The 21,669-nt window shown below is 46.6% G+C and overlaps 1 protein-coding gene and 1 long non-coding RNA gene across 2 annotated transcripts; one reads left to right on the top strand and one right to left on the bottom strand.

The window, feature by feature from the left end:
- The first annotated feature begins 1,133 nt into the window (after positions 1 to 1,133).
- Positions 1,134 to 19,677, top strand: LOC309346844 (solute carrier family 2, facilitated glucose transporter member 5-like). Its single transcript, XM_081871092.1, has 13 exons — positions 1,134 to 1,282; positions 3,185 to 3,261; positions 4,950 to 5,045; positions 6,103 to 6,263; positions 7,069 to 7,193; positions 8,613 to 8,765; positions 10,391 to 10,516; positions 12,318 to 12,505; positions 13,683 to 13,793; positions 15,050 to 15,151; positions 16,990 to 17,065; positions 17,671 to 17,798; positions 19,267 to 19,677. The coding sequence occupies exons 2-13, from the start codon at positions 3,220 to 3,222 to the stop codon at positions 19,441 to 19,443; spliced, it is 1,485 nt and encodes a 494-aa protein (XP_081727218.1). The 5' UTR covers positions 1,134 to 1,282; positions 3,185 to 3,219; the 3' UTR covers positions 19,444 to 19,677.
- Positions 16,059 to 21,609, bottom strand: LOC309347065. Its single transcript, XR_014158810.1, has 3 exons — positions 21,504 to 21,609; positions 17,685 to 17,819; positions 16,059 to 16,233 (listed from the first exon to the last, which is right to left on the bottom strand). It is a non-coding gene; the product is annotated as an uncharacterized lncRNA (long non-coding RNA).
- Positions 21,610 to 21,669: the final 60 nt, after the last annotated feature.

The following is a 21,669-nucleotide window of genomic DNA, read 5'->3' on the forward strand; positions in this document are numbered from 1 at the left end:
ACGCGGAGAGGTGGGTTTTTCTTTCAAAGTGTCCTCGCTTCAGAAATTTCCTACAGGACGAAAGAAGAGAGGAAGAGTCTGGGATTCACTGCGGAGCTTTCCTGTGCAAATAGATATAACCTGTGAGACTCCCTGGACTTGTAACTTTTCAGAGGACTGTGGACTGAACACTGTTTAAAAAGATCATGTTTCCTGTTGGAATTGTCATAATTATGCACTGGAGTTTTGTGTGTGGTTTTTTTAATTATAATTTTTTTTATAAAACAAGTAGACAGAGACTAACTTTGAGCTGCTACCTTAAGTTTTCTGGTTTTTCTTTCTTTTTTAAAGAAATGAATAAATAAAGGTGAACAACCTTTGTAAGAACTACGAATCATTTATTTATTTATTTATTTATCTATCTATTTATCGTTGTTGTTGTTTTAATTTCGATCCATGCGTCCCTTCCCACGAGGCATCCCGGAGTGATTTGCGATAGGAGAACATATTTAAAAACATTTATATAGATAGTTTTACAAATTATAATATTTTTTTTTTTAAAAAAAACAAGTTTAAAGCAACAAAAGCCCATATATAAAATCAAATTTCAAATCCGAGATAGGATCTTTATCCACTGGGATAAAGATTTAGAAGGCTCCTTGAAAGAGGGAATATTTAGCAGGAACATATATGATTTTTTAAAATGAATTTTATTAGTATTTTCCACACAACAACACGAAAGATATCAAAAATAATACTACACAACACACAAAAATCAACATTCAAAAACTAAAAAAACACACAACAAAAACAAAACAACAAAAACAAATCCATATCTTACAAGTTAATATTATAAACACTAAAACAACAACAACAAGACATTGATGGATTGGTGGAAGTCAATGTCTAGCAGGAACATATTTAGCTAGAGCTGGCATGAGTCCGAATGTTGGGAATCGCTCTTGCAGGGAGAGTACTCTTGCACTCATAACCTGCTTGTGGGCATCCCATAATAATCATCTGGTTGGCCACTGTGAAGACCGAGTGCTGGTCTAGGTGGGCCATTGGCTTCATGCTGCAGGTTATACCAGTTCTGTTGTGCTGGCAACAATTCTGATATGCTTCTACATTGGCTGCCTTTATTGGGCCTTCCAACTGTCAACAGCTGCTTCTCCCGGAATCTTCCAGATCCCTTCCTCTGATTGGCTCTTGCTATACCGTCTGCCTTTTGATGTCCTCCTTTCAAGGGAAAACAGAGCTTGGCTGATTCCCCCTGCTCTCCTTGCCAGGGCAAAAAGCTGTGGTAAGTTTCTGTGCCTCTGCAGGAATGCACCGGCTGTGTGGGGTGGCTCCCTATGGAGGGGCTTCACCTCTGGTTAAGAGCGATAGACACGTAATCTGGGGAACCGGGTTCACATCTCCGCTCCTCCACATACAGCTGCTGGGTGACCTTGGGCTAGTCGCACTTCTTTGAAGTCTCTCAGCCCCACTCACCTCACAGAGTGTTTGTTGTGGGGCAGGAAGGGAAAGGAGAATGTTAGCTGCTTTGAGACTTCTTCGGGTAGTGATAAAGTGGGATATCAAATCCAAACTCTTCTTCTACCCACTTCTGGGACTCTTGATCCAATTGACCGCCCTGAGAGAGAACGGCTGAAGTTCCAGCTTTCGACTTTGCTTCAATCTGGGAGTGGGGGAACCAGCCCCCCTCCAGATGTTGTGGGACTACAATAACTACTGTCTCGGCCAACGGCTGGGATGGATGGGAATTGGGAGTCCAACAATGTTTGGAGGTTCCCTCGTCCCCATTTTAATCTGTCTTACTAACGGCCAGAGCAGCCACTCATGCAGAGACGTGGCAGGGAGTCTTCTTTCTGGATGGTGCTCCTGCGGGCTTTTCAGATATTGCTGGACTACAAATCCCACCATCCCTGATCCCTAATCAGTCTTAATAAAAGTGTTTGGGGGATTGTAGATCTGGGAGGTCTCCTAATAACTCTCAGCACGCTTATCACACTACAGCACCCAGGACAACAACAAATTATTTTTTGGAATTGTTGATTTCAGAAAACTTTTTTTTAAAGGTTTTTATTAAAGACTTTCTTGCGTTACAAAACAAATAAACAGGGAAAAGCATATCTGTGCCCCCACTAACAATTCATAGAGTCCTTTTCACAGTTCTTTTATATGTAGTGGGAGACACTTTTCTCGTAGACATCTTGCAGTTGGGGGAGAAAGAGAAGGGAGGGAGAGAGATGGGGGTTTTGTTATAATAATAATATTATTTATACTTCAGCCACTCTGGGCGGCTCCCAACAGAATATAATAATAAAAAAGCGATAAAACATCAAACATTAAAAACTTCCCTAAACAGGGCTGCCTAAAAGTCAGATAGTTGTTTGTTTCCTTGACATCTGATGGGAGGGTGTTTCACAGGGCACCACTAGCGAGAAGGCCCTGTGCCTGGTTCCCTGTAACCTCGAGGTGAGGGAACTGCCAGAAGGCCCTTGGAGCTGGACCTCAGTGTCCAAGCTGAATGATGGGGATGAAGATGCTCTTTCAGGTATACTGGGCCGAGGTCCTTTTGTTTTGTTGCATAGTGTTAGTGTAGGGATTTGTGTCAGCATCACACAGGTAGGTCCTTTGTTACAAAGAAGTTGCACTGCAATTATGAACGCAAACCAGCCAAGCTCTGGAGCTCTTGCAATGTCAATAAAAACAAACAGCGATAATAAAGCATTGCAAAAATACACGGTTGCATGTAAAAATGTTACATTAATACAAAGTTACCAATATTTAGAAATCAATATCGGTTCATTTTCCTTCCGACACACCCTCCGTCTCAGACTCTGGGTTTTCACCCCAGGGTCCCAACAAACTCTCACCTCACCCACAAAAGTCTTACAACCAAGAGGTCCCGGAAACAGCAAATGTCACCTTAGTCTCTCATTGTAGGCTTGCTTTTTATGAGCAGGCCCAAGGTGGATGTTATCTCCCTAGGCTGCTACAGCTGTGTCCCATTCAGCTGCCCTCTCCACACTCAGTTCCAGGTACAACAGGTTTGTTGGTTTCCCCAGGGGGTCCAGCGGGTGGGGAAAGGGCCCCCTTCCACTCACAGCTCTTTCTTCATCCTCTGTGCTCTCCTCCTCCTCCGACTCCTCTAGTTGATACCATCTCAGAACGCCCAAATTCTTCTTTCTCCCTACAGCTCCCTGCCTATTTTTCACCCATATCCAGGGAACTATGGAAACTTTGAATACCTCCATTCCCAAACGCAAGAAAAAGGTGAGTTCAGATGCATCCTGGCTGCCCCTGGTGAGATTCAAATCAAAATTAGCCACAATGGTTCAAAGTTCTAAAGCTGACCAATTCAAATGGGTACTACAACTCCCCACTGTCCCTCCTCATTGGCCATGCTGGCTGGGACTGATGCGAGGTCAAGTCCAGCAACAATTGAAGGCCGCCATCTTAGCCAGTGTGGTATGGTGGTGAGGGTGTCCAATGAAGACCTGGAGACTAAGGTTCAAATCTCCACTTGGCCATGAAACAAAGAAGAAGAAGAAGAAGAAGAAGAAGAAGAAGCCACCACTCATGCAGAGATGCAGCAGGCAGCCTCCTACCTTGATGGTGTCCCAGCTCCCAGGCACATTTAATCCAGGGATGGGCAGCCTGTAGATTTCCATATGTTGTTGGACTACAACTCCCATCCTCCCTGACCGTTGGCCGGGCTGTTTTTGGGCAGATGGAAGTTAAAATCCAACCAAATCTGGAGAGCTGGAGGCAAGGTTTGTTTCTGCCTTTGCTGTCGCCTCTGCTTCTTTGCAGTTGGATTTACCCCTAATAGTAATAGTAGTAGTAGTAGTAGTAGTAGTAGTAGAGTGGTACAGTGGTACCTCTGGTTACGAGCTTAATTCATTCCGGAGGTCTGTTCTTAACCTGAAACCGTTCTTAACCTGAGGTACTACTTTAGCTAATGTGGCCTCCCACTGCCACCGCACCGCCAGCACACGATTTCTGTTCTCATCCTGAAGTAAAGTTCTTAACCTGAGGTACTATTTCTGGGTTAGCGGAGTCTATAATCTGAAGTGTTTGTAACCCAAGGTACCACTGTAATTAATTAGTTAGTGCCCATCTAACTGGATGGCCACTCTAGGTGGCTTCAAACAAATTAAAAAGTGAGACATCAAACATTCAAAACTTCCCTATAAAGGACAGCCTTCAGATGCCTTCTAAAAGTCAGATAGTTGTTTGTTTCCTTGACATCTGATGGGAGGCATGACTACCGAGAAGGCACTCTGTCTGGTTCCCTGTAACCTCACTTTTCTCAGTGAGGGAATTGCCAGAAAGCCCTTGGACCTCAGCGTCCGGGCTGAATGATAGGGGTGGAGACTCTCCTTCAGGTATGCAGGGCCAAAGCCATTCAGGGTTTTAAAGGTCGGCACCAACCCTTTGAATTGTGCTCAGAAATGTTTTCCGAGAAGAGGAGGGCTTTTCACCGATAGGGGAGGTGCTGGAGTCACCCCAATGTCTTGTGAAGTCGTGCTCAGGGTTTCTGGTGCCGTGGGATGTACCACTCACCTGAAACACCCCCCCCCAGGTCCTACTATTGCATGCAAATTGCTGCCTCTCAGCCTGCCCGGACTGTAGGTCCTGCTCACTGAATCAGGACAACCGTGCCTGCAATTTTTGCCTCCTAATGTGGCCTGGGGATTGTGGCAGGCCACATTTGGCCACTGGCTGAGAGAGGCAGTGATTGACCCAAGTTCACCCCAGTAAACATCATGGCTGAGCAGGGGATTCAAACCCTGGTATCCCAAGACCTAGACCGATACGCTAACCACTACACCGCACTCTCTCTGGAGTGTCTGGCCATGCTTCGTTTTATGGGTAGGCCTGGGTTTTCACTAGTAGGTGTCTCTACCACACCTGGGCAGTGTACAACCAGCAACCCTGTCTACTGCTCTTTCCTATAGGAACTGACATCCGGACTTCTAATTGCTACAGTGATTCCCTCCATTGGATCCTTGCAACTGGGATACATCTACTGGGTTGTCCTCAACCCAGGGACGGTAAGCCAGGCCTATCATCTGTGGGACTACTTAGAATCATAGAACTTGGAAGGGAACCCCAAGAGTCATCTAGTCCAACCCCCTGCAATGCAGGAATCTACATAGGGCAGGGGTGGGTCAATGCATTCACTTGGAAAAGCCGTAGCTCAGCAGCGGAGCATCTGCTTTGCATGCAGGAGTCTCCTGGTTCAAAACCCATAACATCCCCGAGCAGGCCTGGGAAAGATCAGAATCTGAAACCTCAAAGAGCAGCTGCCAGTCAGTGCAGACACTACTAGGCTGGATGGGGGGAACGCTTCTACTGGTCCTACCAGGGACTTATGTGGTGCCATGGGCTGTTTGGACACAGGGGATTGGTGGAGGGCACCAGCTGGGGAGCCCCCAATGGAAGAAAGTGGTGGGGCGACAAAGAGCTCTGCTTGAGACTCTAGGAAACTCCTGCCATTCAGAGTACAGTGGTACCTTGGTTCTCAAACTTAATCCGTTCTGGAAGTAAGTCCGTTCCAAAACCAAAGCACGCTTTCCCATAGAAAGTAATGCAAAATGGATTAATCGGTTCCAGACTTTTAAAAACAACCCCTAAAACAGCAATTTAACATGAATTTTACTATCTCATGAGACCATTGACCCATAAAATGAAAGCAATAAACAATGTACTGCAGTCACACAATCAATCAATCAATCAATCAGTAGCTGAACCGGGTTCCACACAGTCACAAAAACAAAACAAAAAGAGCCGCAAAAACGAAAACGCAAAATAAATAGCAAAAACAGACAGACCTCAGCGTAACGTTCAAAATGGAAGCGTGGCACTCAAATCGGAAGCGTAACACTCAAAACAGAGCATGTTTGGCTTCTGAAAAAAGTTCGCAAACTGGAACGCTTACTTCCGGGTTTGCAGTGTTTGGGTTCCAAGTCGTTTGAGTACCAAGGCGTTGGAGAACCAGGGTACCGCTGTAGGTGATACTGCGCTGGATGGTATAAATTAGTTTCCTGTGTCTCCGATCCTGTGTGCTTGTCCCACTCTCTTTCATCTGATGTCTCTCTTCCACCTTAGGTCTCACATATAAATTCCAACGTAACGGAAGAGACCGAAAGGATGGACATCAGAATCGAAGAGAATCTGAGTGGCCGGGTGGCCTTTAACGCTATGGTCTTCCCAATTGGAGGCATCATTGGGTCGCTGATGCTCGGCACCTTGGTGGATGGCTGCGGCAGGTACAGAGATAATAGGGTGATGGAGAACAGTAGGCACAGCAAGAGGTGTTGGGGGGTGGGGAATATGACTATCACTGACCCACATCCCCCACTGATCTCTATTTAAGCTATGTGTTGGGTCATTGCCTTAGAAACATAGGAAAACACAACACAAAGGAATACAGATAAATAAAGCAACGCGGCTCACATGACTCTGTATGTAATTATATAGAACTTATATAAAAGACAACATGTAAAAATAAGACATTTATATTCCAACAAGCATCCATTTCTTTAAATATAGCCTTTACATGATACACAGGTGGCGCTGTGGGTTAAACCACAAAGCCTAGGGCTTGCTGAACATAGGAAGCAGCCTCGGGCTGTTTCAGACTGTTGGTCCATCTGAATCAGTAGACCAGGGGTCAGCAAACTTTTTCAGCAGGGGGCCAGTCCACTGTCCCTCAGACCTTGGGGGCGGGGGGCGGGGTGGACTATATTAATAAAAAATAAAAAATGAACGAATTCCTATGCCCCACAAATAACCCAAAGATGCATTTTAAATAAAAGGACACATTCTACTCATGTAAAAACACACTGATTCCCGGACCATCCACGGGCCGGATTTAGAAGGCGATTGGGCCAGATCCAGCCCCCGGGCCTTAGTTTGCCTATCCATGCAGTAGCCAATCAGTATTGTCTACACTGACTGGCAGCAGCACTTCAGGGCCTTGTGGCAACTCCGCAGCTGCCCTCCCTCCTCTACTCTTTTCGCTGCTTGGGGCCTGCTCATCTCCTCCTCACCCCCTTTTTGCTGTCTTTTCAGGAGACGTTCCTTGATGCTCAATAATGCTGCAGCCGCTGTTGCCTGTGGATTCATGGGTGCTTCCAATGCAGGGAAATTCTACGACTTTGGCATTTTTGCTCGCTTCCTCGTCGGGATATCTTCAGGTGAAAAAAAAAAGCACCCCGCATGCAGTCTTTGAATTGCCTTTTAACAAAACCAAGCCAAACAAAAGCAGAAAGCTGCCTTGAACCCGTGTCTGTGGTTTGAAGCTTTGGCTCCTGAACCCAGATGCCTAGGCTGCTTATCAGCATTAAAAAGTTAGGGTGCCATGCACAATGTTAATCCTACTCAGAGTAGACCCGTTGAAAATAATAGGCGTGACTTAGGGCTGACTTGGGTCCCATTTGCAATGTACCTTTAAAGCAGTATCATACCACTTTAAATACTTCTCCAATAGAGGATTCTGTTTCAACATTTAAACCCCTCTGGGCAGCTTCCAACAGAATGTTAAAAACATGATAAAACATCAAACATTAAAAACTTCCTTAAACAGGGTTGCCTTCAGATGCCCTATAAAAGTCAGATAGTTGTTTATTTCTTTGACATCTGATGGGAGGGTGTTCCACAGGGCAGGTGCCACTACCGAGAAGGCCCTCTGCCTGGTTCCCTGCAGGGTAATTTTTTTCCATTTGTCTCTCCAGCTTTGACCAGCGCATTTCTCGTTTTCTTGCCGTGCATCATTTTTATTTATTTATTTTACTTTCCCCCCTGTTTAGCACTCTTACAAAAAAAAAAAAAAAAAAAAGGCGATCAAGTCATATAGGTGCAAAATTTGTGTGTGTTCCCGCTCATTTGTGATGGCTCCAATCACAACTTTATTTTCTGTCTATAATGATAAGTATTCAATAATACATATTGGAAAGATCCCGTTTCCTTTTACATATGTCAAATGATTGTCTGATTCATCTGGTTTCCTGGTTTTCTGATTCTCTTCTGATTCCCTGCCATGGGTGGGTGAAGCTGAAGGTGGAGACAACATGAGAAGCAGGCTATGCAATCATGGAGTCATAGAATTGTAGAGTTGGAAAGGACCCCAGGGTCATCTAGTCCAACCCCCTGCAATGCAGGAATCTTTTGCCCAACGTGGGGCTCAAACCAACGACCCCGAGATTAAGAGTCTTGTGCTCTACTGACCAGGCTATCCCAGTTATATTGATTATAGGAAGAATAAATGGGATAACATAGGGTTTCTGGAGTCTTTTCCCAAGTAAAATTAGAGGCAAAAATCCCAGGTGGGAACATCCAGTCTCAGACCAAATAGAAAATGCGGCAAAGAGGTATGGACTTAAGAGAAAGTGTGGCTGGGCCCTGAGTTCAAGTGGTGGGAGGCAGAACGGCTGGGACCAGCAAAGTTCTACTCACAGCAAACCCACTGAAATTAACAGAGTTATCTCTGTGCACTAGTCTGTTCAGAGCAGGATTAATAGTGGTTGCAGCCCTATGCCACAAATAATGAAGTAACGCCATGGATGAGGTCCCTCTGCCAGTTGTGCCCTGTGACCCTTTGATCCTCATTTAACCAGGCTTGTTTTCCACTATGATCCCGTTATATGTTGGAGAGCTCGCCCCCGTAAGCATGAGGGGTGCCTTCACGATGATGTCCATACTGTTCTTCACCGCGGGTCTCCTCTTGGCTCAGACCATCAGCAGTCCCAACATCCTTGGGAACAAGAAACGTAAGTTGGAGAAAAGACGGTGGGGTCAGGGATGTGGGGGTGGCGCTGTGGTCTAAACCACTGAGCCTCTTGGACTTGCCAATCAGAAGGTCGGCTGTTTGAATCCGTGCAGTGGGATGAGCTCCCGTTGCTCTGTCCCAGCTCCTGCCAACCTGGAAGTTCGAAAGTATGCCAGTGCAAGTAGATAAATAGGTACCACTGTGAAGGGAAGGTAAACGGCATTTCCATGCGCTCTGGTTTTCGTCACGGTGTTTTGCTGCGCCAGAAGCGCTTTAGTCATGCTGGCCACAGGACCCAGAAAGCTGTGGACAAACGGCGGCTCCCTCGGCCTGAAAGCGAGATGAGTGCCGCAAGCCCATAGTCGCCTTTGACTGGGCTTAACCGTCCAGGGGTCCTTTGCCTTTTACATCCTATGATATGTAGGCAGACTAGGCATGGCATCCTACTTCATAATTAAGAAGAGCCAATTTTAAACATCTTTTTAATTTCGTCACGTATCATTTCCCCAAATACCCTTGCTTTCTTGCAAGCCCACCACATATACAGTAGATACAGTGGAACCTCGGGTTGCGAATGTGATCCGTACGGGAGACACGTTCGCAGCCCACAGCATTCGCAGCCTGCTGCACCGCATCTGCGCACACGTGAGTCACGATTCAGTGCTTCTGCGCATGCACAAAGCACCGAAACCAGGAAGTAACCCGTTCCAGCATGCGTAACCTCAAGCATCCGTAAACCGAGGTACCACTGTATATACAATCCATCTACCTTCTTTACACTTTCCGCAATTGTAAGGAACCTTCTTATACATTTTAGATAATTTGTTTAAACGAATGTACCAAAAAAGAAGCCAGAAGCATTTTTCTGTGAGGGGTTATAGGCATAAATTCCAAAGGAAATGTTAAAGTTGTTTTTGTATGTAACAACAACAGCTTTATGTGCAGAAATGGAAGGAAGGAAGAAGTTCCTACCAAAGAAGAATGAATAAGTGAGATAATGGACTATGCAGACCTGGCAAAATTAGGAGAATCTCACGATGATCGTTTTATGGAAGAATGGATGTCTTTTTCAGACTGCTTAGAGAAATATTATAGTATGATGAACTCACGAGCAGGATGTGAGCAACGAGCAACAGAAGTAATTAGTTTATAATATAGAAGATAGGGGGCAGCAGAAGTGGAGAAACCACAACTCCATGGAAAACGGGTTGGGAGGTGAAAAAAATAAGAGAAAAGATGAAATTGTGTTTTGATTGTATATGTTTAAAATGTTGAAACTTAATAAAACATAATTGAAAAGAAGAGAAAAAACATAACAAGAGCCTTCCAGAGCAGGCCAGTTGCCATCAATCGCCTTTTCCTCCATGAGTTTGTCCCATCCTCTTTTAAAGCCATCTAAGTTGGTGGTGGCCACCCTAGCCTCTTATGGAAGTGAGTTCCACAGTTCAGCTCTTCCTGTGGTCGGCCCCTTCTTTTCTCTGCCCTGCATTCAGTTTTGCAGGATGTGTCGTGGTCCTAGCGTTAGGAGAGGGGGAGAAAAGTGCTCCCCCCTCCACTGTCTCCACTCCATGCTTCACTTTGTAAACGTACCTTGTTGCAACTTATTCACTTGTCTCGTTTTCTTAGGTCTGCCAGTGATGCTCGGCTTGACTGGGATAATTGCTTTCTTCAACATCCCGCTCCTGCTCCTGTGCCCTGAAAGTCCTCGCTACCTGTTTATTCAAATGAAGAACGAAGCAAAAGCAAGGAAAGGTAGGCTGGCTTTGTAGCTTTGTGTTATGTACTGAAGTTCTCACCCTGGGCCAGCAGGGGGATACTGTAGATAGTTTTCACTCAGGTCCACATATGCAAATAAGGGATTGAAAGTGACGTTCAGTGATTGGATAGTTACAGAAAATGGTTACTGTTGCGTTCTAGTGGAGCTCTATATAAGCAGGCTGGCTGAACCCTTCAGTTCTGTTCTGTTTTGGCCTGTGAATAAACAAGAGCTGTTTGAAGAATTGTTGTGTCATCTGATATGTTCACCCACAATTTAACTCTTTGTTATGCAGAAGGCCCCCGGGCCCAATCCCTGGTGTCTCCAGGTAAGACTGCGAGGAGGTGGGAAGTGATATTGGGATTGACAGGGAGGTGTTTGCTCCTCCTGCCCGTCAAAGTTTGCTTGGGCTGTGACTGATGTCAGACCCTCCAAGTGTCCCTATTTTCCAGTCCCGGGATTACAGAAGCCGTCCCAGTTTCTTATTTGATCCTGGAATATCCCACTTTCCCATAGGACGTCCCTATCTATCATCAGATAAATATTGGAGGGTATGGTAGGGTGGCCCCTATTTTCATCAGAGAAAAGTTGGAGGGTTATGGAGTCACGCAACCCTCGGGTGAAGGAGATAAGTAACTATACAACCTTTAGAAGACATCTGAAGGCAGTTTTGTTATGTTTTTATCTATGTTGGAATTAGGGACGCAGGTGGCGCTGTGGGTTAAACCACAGAGCCTAGGACTTGCCGATGAGAAGGTTGGCGGTTCGAATCCCCACAACGGGGTGAGCTCCCATTGCTCGGTCCCTGCTCCTGCCAACCTAGCAGTTCGAAAGCACGTCAAAGTGCAAGTAGATAAATAGGTACCGCTCCGGTGAGAAGGTAAACGGCGTTTCCGTGCATTGCTCTGGTTCGCCAGAAGCGGCTTAGTCATGCTGGCCACATGACCTGGAAGCTGTACACCGGCTCCCTCGGCCAATAAAGCGAGATGAGCACTGCAACCCCAGAGTCGGTCATGACTGGACCTAATGGTCAGGGGTCCCTTTACCTTTATCTATGTTGGAAGTCCCCTTCATGGATCACTGCCTTGCCGTGGTGAAGGGGCTTGAACACCTCAGAGAAGCTATGAGCTATGCCGTGCAGGGCCACACAAGATGAACAGGTCATAGTGGAGAGTTTTGACCAAACGTGTTCCACCTGGAGCAGGAACTGGCAAGCCACTCCAGTATCCCTGCCAAGAAAACTCCATGGACAAAGACAACAGGCATATAAAAGTTAGAACGCTGGAAGATGAGCCCCTCAGATCAGAAGGCGTCCAACATGCTACTGATGAAAAGTGGAGGACAAGTACAAGTAGATTCAGAGCTGATGAAGCGGCTGGGCCAAAGCCGAAAGGACGCTCAGTTGCGGATATGCCTGGAAGCGAAAGAAAAGTCCAATGCTGTAAAGAAAAATATTGCATAGGTCAAACATGAGTTTGACCAAACTGTGGGAGGCAGTGGAAGACAAGAGTGCCTGGCGTGCTCTGGTCCATAGGGTCACGAAGAGTCGGACACAACTAAACGACTAAACAACAACAACATGTTGGAAGTCTCCCAGAGTGGCTGGGTTCAACCCAGTAAGATGGGTGGGGTATACATAATAAAAGTATTATGGAAAAGGATGTCTCTATTTTCATCGGAGAAATGTTGGAGGGTATGTGATGTTTACACTCTAGTCTGGACAGTGCGTAGTGCTTGAATGCTCTTTCTTCCTCAGATTCTCTCTCTTTCTCTCTCCCTCTCTCTCTCCCCACCCAGCCTTGAGAATGCTCAGGAACAAGGTTGACATGGAAGAAGAGATTGAGGAGCTCCGAAAGGAGGAGAAGTATGAGATACAAGAAAAGGACATGACGATACTTTCGCTTCTGAAAAGCCATAGTCTCCGTCGCCAAGTCATCACCGTCGTCATCTTGTTGGGGGGACAGCAATTTTCGGGCATAATTGGGGTGAGGAAGCCAATGTTCCAAGTGGCTCAGGAGCTGTGGGAGAAGGGATGAAGAACCTTTCTCTGCCGGGAGGGGGCATGTTCCTGTCCCAGAAAGTGCCTGAGGGTCACGTGATATTGGCTCCTGTAATAATGGGGGGGGGGCTGGCTATTTTTTTCAACTGGTGAATGAAGGAAAGAAAGGGCTAAGGAAAGGAAAACCAGAAGGAAAGAGGACTGAGGCTTTTACGTCCTTCAGCAGTGAAATGATATGTAGTAAAGCTGGACCCACAGTTGTGGCCAAAATTGGCAAATTTCAGGGAAGCCAGATAACCTCCAGGGAAGAACTGATATTCTTCACTGGTTCAGGAATCTATTTCTTCAAGCTCCTCTCGAACCATTGAAGAATTTCACTTATGTTTGTCAGAAAAAAACATCCTCTGAGAAGTTTTGCTCTACAATCAGCATTCAGAGGCTGTAACACTAGGTTGCTGATTTGTGTGTGTGTGTGTGCATGCACCCGCACACCCACCCAGACAAGGAATTCCAGAACATTCTTCCAGCTGAATCCAGCTGGAGGAGCCATTTTGACACCCCCAGCTCTCACAGGCCAAGTTTGACAGGGTGGGGGCGATTGCCTCATGTCACATGAGGCAACCCTGTGTTGCTGTTTTCAGTTACAGATAGGTAGCCGTGTTGGTCTGCCATGGTCAAAACAAAATAAAAAAATAAAAAATAAAAAAATAAAAAAAATTTGCTACTGGAAGGAATTTTTTTATTTTGCTGTTTTCAGCCAGGCATTTTAACTGAATTCCGTTTTTTTATTATTATTATTATTATTTTGTTACCGTGTACACCTCTGAGGGAAGGATGAAATCAAATGTGGGTGTATTGCCTAGAATAGAATGCATAAATAAATATCCTCCTTCATTGAAGGCGTTGAAACATAGCTTGAATGGACACTTGCCATGGGTTTGTTATCCGCGATTCCTTCATTGCAGGAGATGACTCTTGGGCTCCATTCCAGTTCTTTGGCTTTATGATTCTAAAATACATTAAAGGCAGCTCTCATCAGTGAAGGGTTGTTTGGCATGGTTTCTATTTTATTTCATTTTGCTTTTTCCTCTTTCCTGAAAATTCCTGGTAGCCGGCATCTTCTTCCGCAGCTTATGTCTTTGTTTGCTGTGATCTGCTTGCAGGGCTTCTTCTATGCAGAGAAAATCTACAGGTCGCTTCTAAGCAAAGAGAGCCATATCTTTTATATGAATTTGTGTGTGACGTGTTGGCTCTTGTTTATAGCCTCCATAATGGTGAGCCATCCCCTCTCTCCTTCCCTTTCAAATCTCCAAACTCAATCCCAGAGAGATCTGCATTTGGCCTATAGTTTTCCCACTCTACCAATTAAAGAGAGGGAGGTTACATGATGTTGGCTATTTACCTATTCAGTCTGGCTTGTTGGCAAGGAGGGTTTAGATAAGGCCACATCAAGGCAACTTTTCTTTACATTCCTCCAGAACTTTCCTTATTGCAAAAAGCTTGATCTTTTGGGGATTTTTTTTTTTTGGGGGGGGGAGGAGGAGCAGTTTTGTTGCGCAAGACATCCAATCAATTGTTTAAAAAACTTTTAACTCTTTATATTTTATATATATTGTAAGCTGCTTAGCTTTCCTGCAGTCAAGCAGTATGTAAATTTTCTTAAATAAACTACAGTGGTACCCCGGGTTACATACGCTTCAGGTTACATACGCTTCAGGTTACACACTCCGCTAACCCAGAAATAGTGCTTCAGGTTAAGAACTTTGCTTCAGGATGAGAACAGAAATCGTGCTCCGTTGGCACGGCAGCAGCAGGAGGCCCCATTAGCTAAAGTGGTGCTTCAGGTTAAGAACAGTTTCAGGTTAAGAACGGACCTCCGGAACGAATTAAGGACCTAACCTGAGGTACCACTGTATAAACACTTGTAAGAAATTGATCTCTTAGCATGGCAGCACCTATGCTATTGACATCAGGCAGATAGATACCTTTGCTGTCTTCTTTTCAGCACCCGCTTAAAACAAAATTGGTTTAGGCCACAGTTAGTTTTGTTTTATTTCTTCTTCTCCTGTTGGTTTTAATAAAATTTTGGATATTTTTTAAAAATACATTTTTTATTGATAATTTTTCATATTTCCTGCAAACTAAGAGGCTTCATGACAATCAAGTAGGATATAATTGTTGTTAAATAAATACACGCAGGTAATTGCATGCATTTAGGAAGTTTGTCTTGAGGAAGACTGGCCAGTTCCTTACTTGGTTTGCTGGTTGGCAGCAGCTATTTTCGGGCAGAAACCATGGAGAGAGGGAGTGGGGAGATCTTTGATTTAAAATGTTCCCATAGGAAATAATGGAAATTGTCAGCTCGTTATGTGAACACTAGCCTAACACAAGATTTCCTGGGAATGCCTTATGTCCAGTTAGCGGGACCTGCCTGTAAAATCAATAAATCAGCTGTAACTGCAACCTGAAGCTGTTGGCTGTGATCAAAGGCTTCCTTTCTCTCTCACCCCCCTGCCTTTATATTCCCTAGATGTCTGTCATTGACTCTGTGGGGCGGAGGTTTCTCCTACTTCTGGGATTTCTGATCTGTAGTGTTGCCTGCGTCTTGCTAACCTTGTCCCTCGAACTTCAGGTGAGTAAATCGCGACTGGCAGAATGCAGAGCTGAACGTCGCTCATTAAAATTAGCTATTCTGCTTTGTTTAGGCCATTATTATAATTATATATAATAATTCTTAATAATAATAATAATAATAATAATAGGCATTCTAACATGGCCTTCACCATAAACAACTCAAGTCCTCAATACCTGAGGAACCTCCTCCTTCCCAGAATCATCTTGGATTCTGAGATTTCAGAAGTGGGCGCTCTTGGTAGTTCCTCCACCGGCAGAGCCGCAGGGTGGGGGTTGCGGCGGCCGAGGAGACAGCTTTCTCTACAGTGGCCCCTAAGTTATGGAACTCCCCACAGAAGTGTGTCTGTTACCTTCCTTAGAAAGCTTCTGGCAACTGCTGAAGACATACCTCTTTGCCTTCGCTTTTGACCCTTGTGTGTATTTTTAGGACGCAGCTAATTTTTTGAGATTGCAAGCTGTTTTAAACTGTTTTTAATATTGTGTTTTAACCTGCCCTGGGACCTTAGGGTAATAAATCAATCAAGGACAACAACCCCACGATTCTTGAAAGAGACGTTTCTAACCGAAACTGTTTTTAGATTTTTATTTTTTAAAAAAATAATGATCTCTTAACAACTTTTATGACTGTTCCAGCTGTTTTTAGAATGCTTTGTCCTACTAGAAAAACCGGCACACAGACTGAGGTCAAAAAAGTAAGGGCAGATTTCTTTCCATTTGGCATGATTTTATTTTCCATGTCAAAAATGTAGAACATATCCACTCTCCCAGCTAGAAATGCTGTGGATAATACAGTAAAATGGGAACACATGCTTCTTCTTCTTCTTCTTCTTCTTCTTCTTCTTCTTCTTCTTCTTCTTCTTCTTCTTCCTCTTCCTCTTCCTCTTCCTCTTCTTCTTCTTCTTCTTCTTCTTCTTCTGTGATCACTCACAGCCGAATAAGATTGTCCTCCATGAACACGGTTTTAACAGAGCATCTGTAAGTGACTGTGGAGGCCAGTTCTGGGTCCGCACATCCTTCCACAAGTGGGGACATAGGTTTCCGGGTGGGCAGTAAGGTTTGCTGGAAATACAGCTGGTCCCCCTAGAAAATAAGGGATATCAATGTTGATCACATTTTTACCTTTATAAACTTGTTATATAATTCCTTTTATACCATAAGTGTGGACTGTGTTACTGATGTCTCTGGCCCCTCTCTTCATCTCTCCTTTGAGATTCCATGCCTGTTTTCCATGATGATTTTGTACTAAGCTTGATTTTATTTTCATTTTTGCCTTTATATGCCACCTTTTTTCTCCAGGTGGGGTACCTGCTTCTCCCCCCCTCCTCATAGACTAGGCTTGAGAGGCAGTAACTTTGTCCAATTTCACCCAGCAAGCTTCATGGTCGATTGGGGGATTTGAACCCTGGTCTCCCAGGTCCCCAGGATGACACTCTAACCACTAAACCACACTGGCGCTCTGATTTGGCATTTTAATAAAACCGTGGCTGTGTTGGCTGCCCTGGGATCCTCCGAGAGGAAGGGCAGGATATAAATTCAATAAATAATAAGCTCCCAGGGCAGCTATGGATGGGGGAGAAGACTCCATTCAGTTTGCTTTCAAAGGGAAATCTAACCAATCTGTGCTTTCCATAGCAATTCACAAATGGAGGCAAAATTCACCCTGCTCTGGATGCAAAGCAGTTCAAGGAATGTACTACTCAGAGACATGTATATGGGGGAGTTATGTGTGTGTACAAAGATGCCTATATCGTCCAAGTCAAAGGGTGTGGTGATTCCCCACCCCTGCCTCAAAACGAGAGTCAACCTCGCTCATGCACAACTCTCTTTCTCCAACAGCCCATGCAGCCATGGATGATTTACTTGAGCTCCGTTTTAGTCATTGCCATGCTCACTGGATACATGTTTGGGCCAGGTAAGGGCTGGGGCGACACACAAAAATTATTTGAGGTGGGTGAAGAACACGGGCCTTTTCTGTGGTGGCTCTCCATTTGTGGAATGCTCTCCCCGGGGAGACTTGCTGGCGCCTTCGTTACATATCTTTAGGTGCCAAGCAAAAAGTCTCTCTTCAACCAGGACTTTGGCTCATTAAACAACCTATGGCCTTTTAAATGTGTGGTTTTTTTTGGGGGGGGGGGTTATCGGTTTGTTTTTGTTTTATTATGTGTTTTGCTTTCTCATGTTGTATTTTTGTGTTGTGACTTCTGGATGAAGGGCGATGTGCAAATTTAATTAATTAAGATGGAAAAGACATAGATCCAGCACTGGAAGGGAGTTATAGCTCCAAATATCTGCAGGGCCCTGTCGGTACTGTACGTTGGAAGATGTTTCGTATCACTTTAAACAGTCATGGCTTTCCCCCCCAAAGAATTCTGGGAACTGTAGAGTGGTTAGGAGACCCCTCCTGTTCCCTTCGCAGAGCCACAATTCCCAGAGTTCCCTGGGAAGAGGGTATGACTGTTAAATCACTCTGGGAGGAGGGAGCCAAATTCAACACCCAGCTTTGTTCTGTCTTCCCAGCTATAATCACCTACGTGGTCACTCTCGAGATCTTCCTTCAGTCATCGCGGGCCACAGCTTTCACGTTGGGTGGAATAGTGAACTGGGTCACCCGCTGCTTTGCTGTGGGGATCTTCCTTAAGCTAGAGGTGAGTGGTTCTGCCAGGTCCCTTTTAGCGGGAAATAAATAAATAAAACAGCAATAAAAATCACATTTCTTCGAGCCACAAACGGTATCTAGCAAACACAACAGCTCCGCCCCAACAGTAGGAAATGACGTGGGAATGCTGGGAGAATGCAGGGAACCAGTTTGCATCTGCTGCTGTTTAAAAGAGCTCAGCTCCAGCTTGCTCCTTGCTGGAGCGGCTTCTGAGCTCAGTTGCTCCCCAGAGCACAGCCTTCATGTTTGCAGGCGGCTGGAACCTGGTCCCACCTTGCCTTCTGCCTGGCTTGAACCTCACCTTTCCCTACACCCTGCAGGACAGGACAACAAGCCCCTGCAATTGGTAGGCCAGGTGAAGTTCCTGAACTGAGGACTCTGGCTGTTCCGCTTTTGTGTGCTCGACAAAACGACCTTCCCTGGAGGTCCTGGATCGGCATCCGGACACCATGCAGGCGTCATTAAATGGAAACCGAACCCTGGAAGGACAGGAGCCCTATGGGTGGGCTCTTCCATGGTCCGGGTGTCAGGTCCACGTGTCTGTTCTGGGTGGGGTGGCACCCCCGTGAAAGCGGAGGTCAGCAGCCTTTCCCATCCCTAGGGCTGCATTTCCTTCTGGGGGCCACATGAGATGGGCAGGGCCAGCGGCACAAGGAGGGTGTGTTGAGCAACTGTGCTGGTCCCGAGGGCTAACCGTGCGGCGAGGTCCGAGTCCAGTCCGAGGTCGAGGGTGCAGTATGGAGGCTGTCCGTCAAAGCTGAAGCGGGGTCCAAGGCAGGGAGTCGGGTGAGGTCAGGAACTCTGGCAGAAGAGCAGGACAGGGTTCAGGCAGGAACAGGCTACCAACAATGTTGCTCCCGCAACCTGGGACTGGACTGGCTGGCTTTTATCTGCCCCGAGGCATAGGGCGGCCCCGGTCCACAGGTGACTCGCCTCTCCTGGCGTGGAGGCGAGCACTCCTCCTGCGAGAACTCCTCCTGCGAGAACTTAATTCCCTCCACCTCTCTGCCCTGAGCCTCTGCAGCTCAGGAGGCTGGAGGATTACCGGACCCAGAGGCAACCTCAGCTTCCCCTGACGGGGCTAAGAGTGGAGCACCTGCAGGCAATGGGTCCTCCATCACCTCCAGAGCAGACTCAGCTGGTGCCTGCACCTGAGGATCCAGCACAAGTGAGGACCCTTGAGGCTCAAGCCCCAGCCCCAGCTCAGCTGGTTCTGGAGGCAGGGACTCCTGTGCAGGCTGGGATTCCTCAGGTTCAGCCTCCGAGTCCGAATCCCAGGCCATCACAGCAACACATGCAGATTTCTTCTCTGCACGCTTGGTTACAACTCCCAAACTGTGGCGGAAATGCCCAGAGCTGAAATGGAGACTGGGAAAACGAGGAGCCCGCCGGGACACATTGGTCAATCCCTGCTTACCTCCCCCTGTTCCCTCCCCCTTTTGTCTTTCCAACTCCAGCCGCTCACTGGGCCTTACAGCCTCCTGATACTTTGGCCTCTCTGCATGGTGACCTTTATTTATATTTCTGCGATGGTTCCAGAAACCAGAGGCATGACCTTTCTTGAAATCCGCAAGTCCATGGATCTCCAAGCCAAGGAGGATAAGGAAAGGATAGATAAAAACGCAGATAGTTAGAAACTCAGAAGGCGTCGATGCTGTGCTTAATTGTTATTTTTAAAGATACAACGGTCCAAAGAGATCCCCTTCATGCTGTCCTTCAGTCGCCTCAGCTCGGTTAACACGTACGGCCTTTTTCCTTTCAGTCCGGAAGAGCAACCCAAGCTGTTTTCCCCTTCCCTGTGTGCACTTTTCTATTGTTCTACCACAAATGTTGTTTCTTTATTAAATTACGAAGGGCAAGCACAATCAGTCCAGAGCCAAATGTGTGAAATGACTCTCGAGCCCACAAAATCATGGCCGCTGGCAATGGGGCCTGTATTGTGGTCGGTTTTCTTCAATTCACCGCACCCGTTGTGCTGTTTGAGACAGCTTTGCTTGGTCAGAACAGCCGCGGCCTCTGGGGCATAGCTGTCAACCGTCCCTTATTTGGCGGGAAACTCCCTTATCCCAGCGCCGTGTCCCGCTGCTGTCCCTTATTGATGATGTCCCTTAAATTTCCCAGGTTTCAAAGGAAGCAGCTCCTCTCCCTCCCTCCCTGCCGGCCAGGGAGGAGGGAGGCTCCAACTGTGTTGCTTGGCTGCATTGCTCACCCAATAAGGAGTCTAAGAACGACTGGGGGGGTGGAGCTTGCATGCCTTGTGCCGATCAAATCGGCCGCGTTGTCTGGGGACTCGCCTTTGCTCAGCGCTTCCCAGCGGAGAGGTGATGGTGGTTTTCCTTGCTGCATCCCCTTTGCCGGGTTGCTGCGCTGTGGGCTCAGAAGGTGAACATACCTGTGTTTGGAAAATCCCTTATTTGGGCTGCTGTTCCCTTATTTTCGAGGCTGCTGGTCCCTTATTTTCAAATCTGTAAGTTGACAGCTATGGTCTGGGGAACCCAAAAAAGTGGAGTCCCCAGGCCTATAAATCACACAGAGGCATTTGCACACACAGAGAGAAATCAAGTCACATTCACAAGCAGAGATTGCAGTTAGATAACCAGGCAAGGGCCTTATCAGGAGAGCAAGAGTGACATCACAGGCAGGCACTTGAGGAAGAAGAAGGCTGCAGGTTCCTCTATCGGCGCCTACAAATTCCTTTGCACTTCTCCATGGACATCAGCCTGGATAGCTCAGTTGGTTAGAGCATAGTGCTGTTAATGCCAAGGTTTCAAGATCAATCCCCATATGGGACACCTGCGTATTGGTTGGACTAGATCAGGGCTTCCCAAACTTGGGTCTCTAGCTGTTTTGGGGACTACAACTCCCATCATCCTTAGCTAGCAGGACCAGTGGTCAGGGATGATGGGAAGTGTAGTCCCAAAACAGTTGTGCATAACAGCACTTGCAATGCATTGTTCTCTTGGAACCAAACGCCTTGTGTTCTGAGTGCTCCTAAATGCTCAGCTTTGGTGCATGCAGAACTCCAGAGTGACCCTAGGAGCCAATCCTCAGTGGCCAGCTCAACTCTCTTCACTCAGATTGGCTCCAAAGATCGCAAAGGGAGAGAAGACTTCTTTTCAATGGGTAGCAGGCTTCTGTGTCATGCTGATTGGACAGCTGTAGGACTCTGGAGGGAAGGCCCGTGCTGCAGAAATAGTAAAGGGTCTTTGACCCTCCACAGTCCCAGACTACTACATTTGTGGGTGGCCCTGCCTGTCAGCTCCTTGTAGAGTTCAGCAGGGAGGAGGAGGAGGAAAGTGGGGACAACTCCAGAATTGGTTGGCTCTACCTTTCTTTGGGATGCAGGTGGCGCTGTGAGTTAAACCACAGAGCCGAGGACTTGCCAATCAGAAGGTCGGCGGTTCGAATCCCCGCGACGGGGTGAGCTTCCATTGCTCGGTCCCTGCTCCTGCCAACCTAGCAGTTTGAAAGCACGTCAAAGTGCAAGTAGATAAATAGGTACCACTCCTGCGGGAAGGTAAACGGCATTTCCGTGCACTGCTCTGCTTCGCCAGAAGCGGCTTAGTCATGCTGGCCACATGACCCGGAAGCTGTATGCCGGCTCCCTCGGCCAATAAAGCGAGATGAGCGCCGCAACCCCAGAGTCGGCCACAACTGGACCTTACAGTTAGGGGTCCCTTTACCTTTACATTACCTTTCATTGGCTCTGACTCCAGTTACCATTTGGGCTCCCTGCCTTCCACTCCACCTTCCAACACTGTCTGACCACATGGTAAGGCTGTCAGATGTGGTTGGAATCTGTTGTGCACAGAGCTCTCTGTCCAGGGTGCCACTGAAGCCTTCAACCTTCCTTTTGTACC

Source organism: Podarcis erhardii (assembly GCF_964252035.2).
Source record: "Podarcis erhardii genome assembly, chromosome: 7".
Classification (NCBI taxonomy): Eukaryota; Metazoa; Chordata; class Lepidosauria; order Squamata; family Lacertidae; genus Podarcis; species Podarcis erhardii.

What these genes read in the sequence shown, in the direction of transcription:
- LOC309346844 (XM_081871092.1), top strand. Translation starts at nt 3,220, where the DNA reads ATGGAAACTTTGAATACCTCCATTCCCAAACGCAAGAAAAAG. An exon ending in TTCCCAAACGCAAGAAAAAG is followed by an intron (nt 3,262 to 4,949) that starts GTGAGTTCAGAT and finishes TCTTTCCTATAG; the next exon opens with GAACTGACATCCGGACTTCT. An exon ending in CGAAGCAAAAGCAAGGAAAG is followed by an intron (nt 10,517 to 12,317) that starts GTAGGCTGGCTT and finishes CTCCCCACCCAG; the next exon opens with CCTTGAGAATGCTCAGGAAC.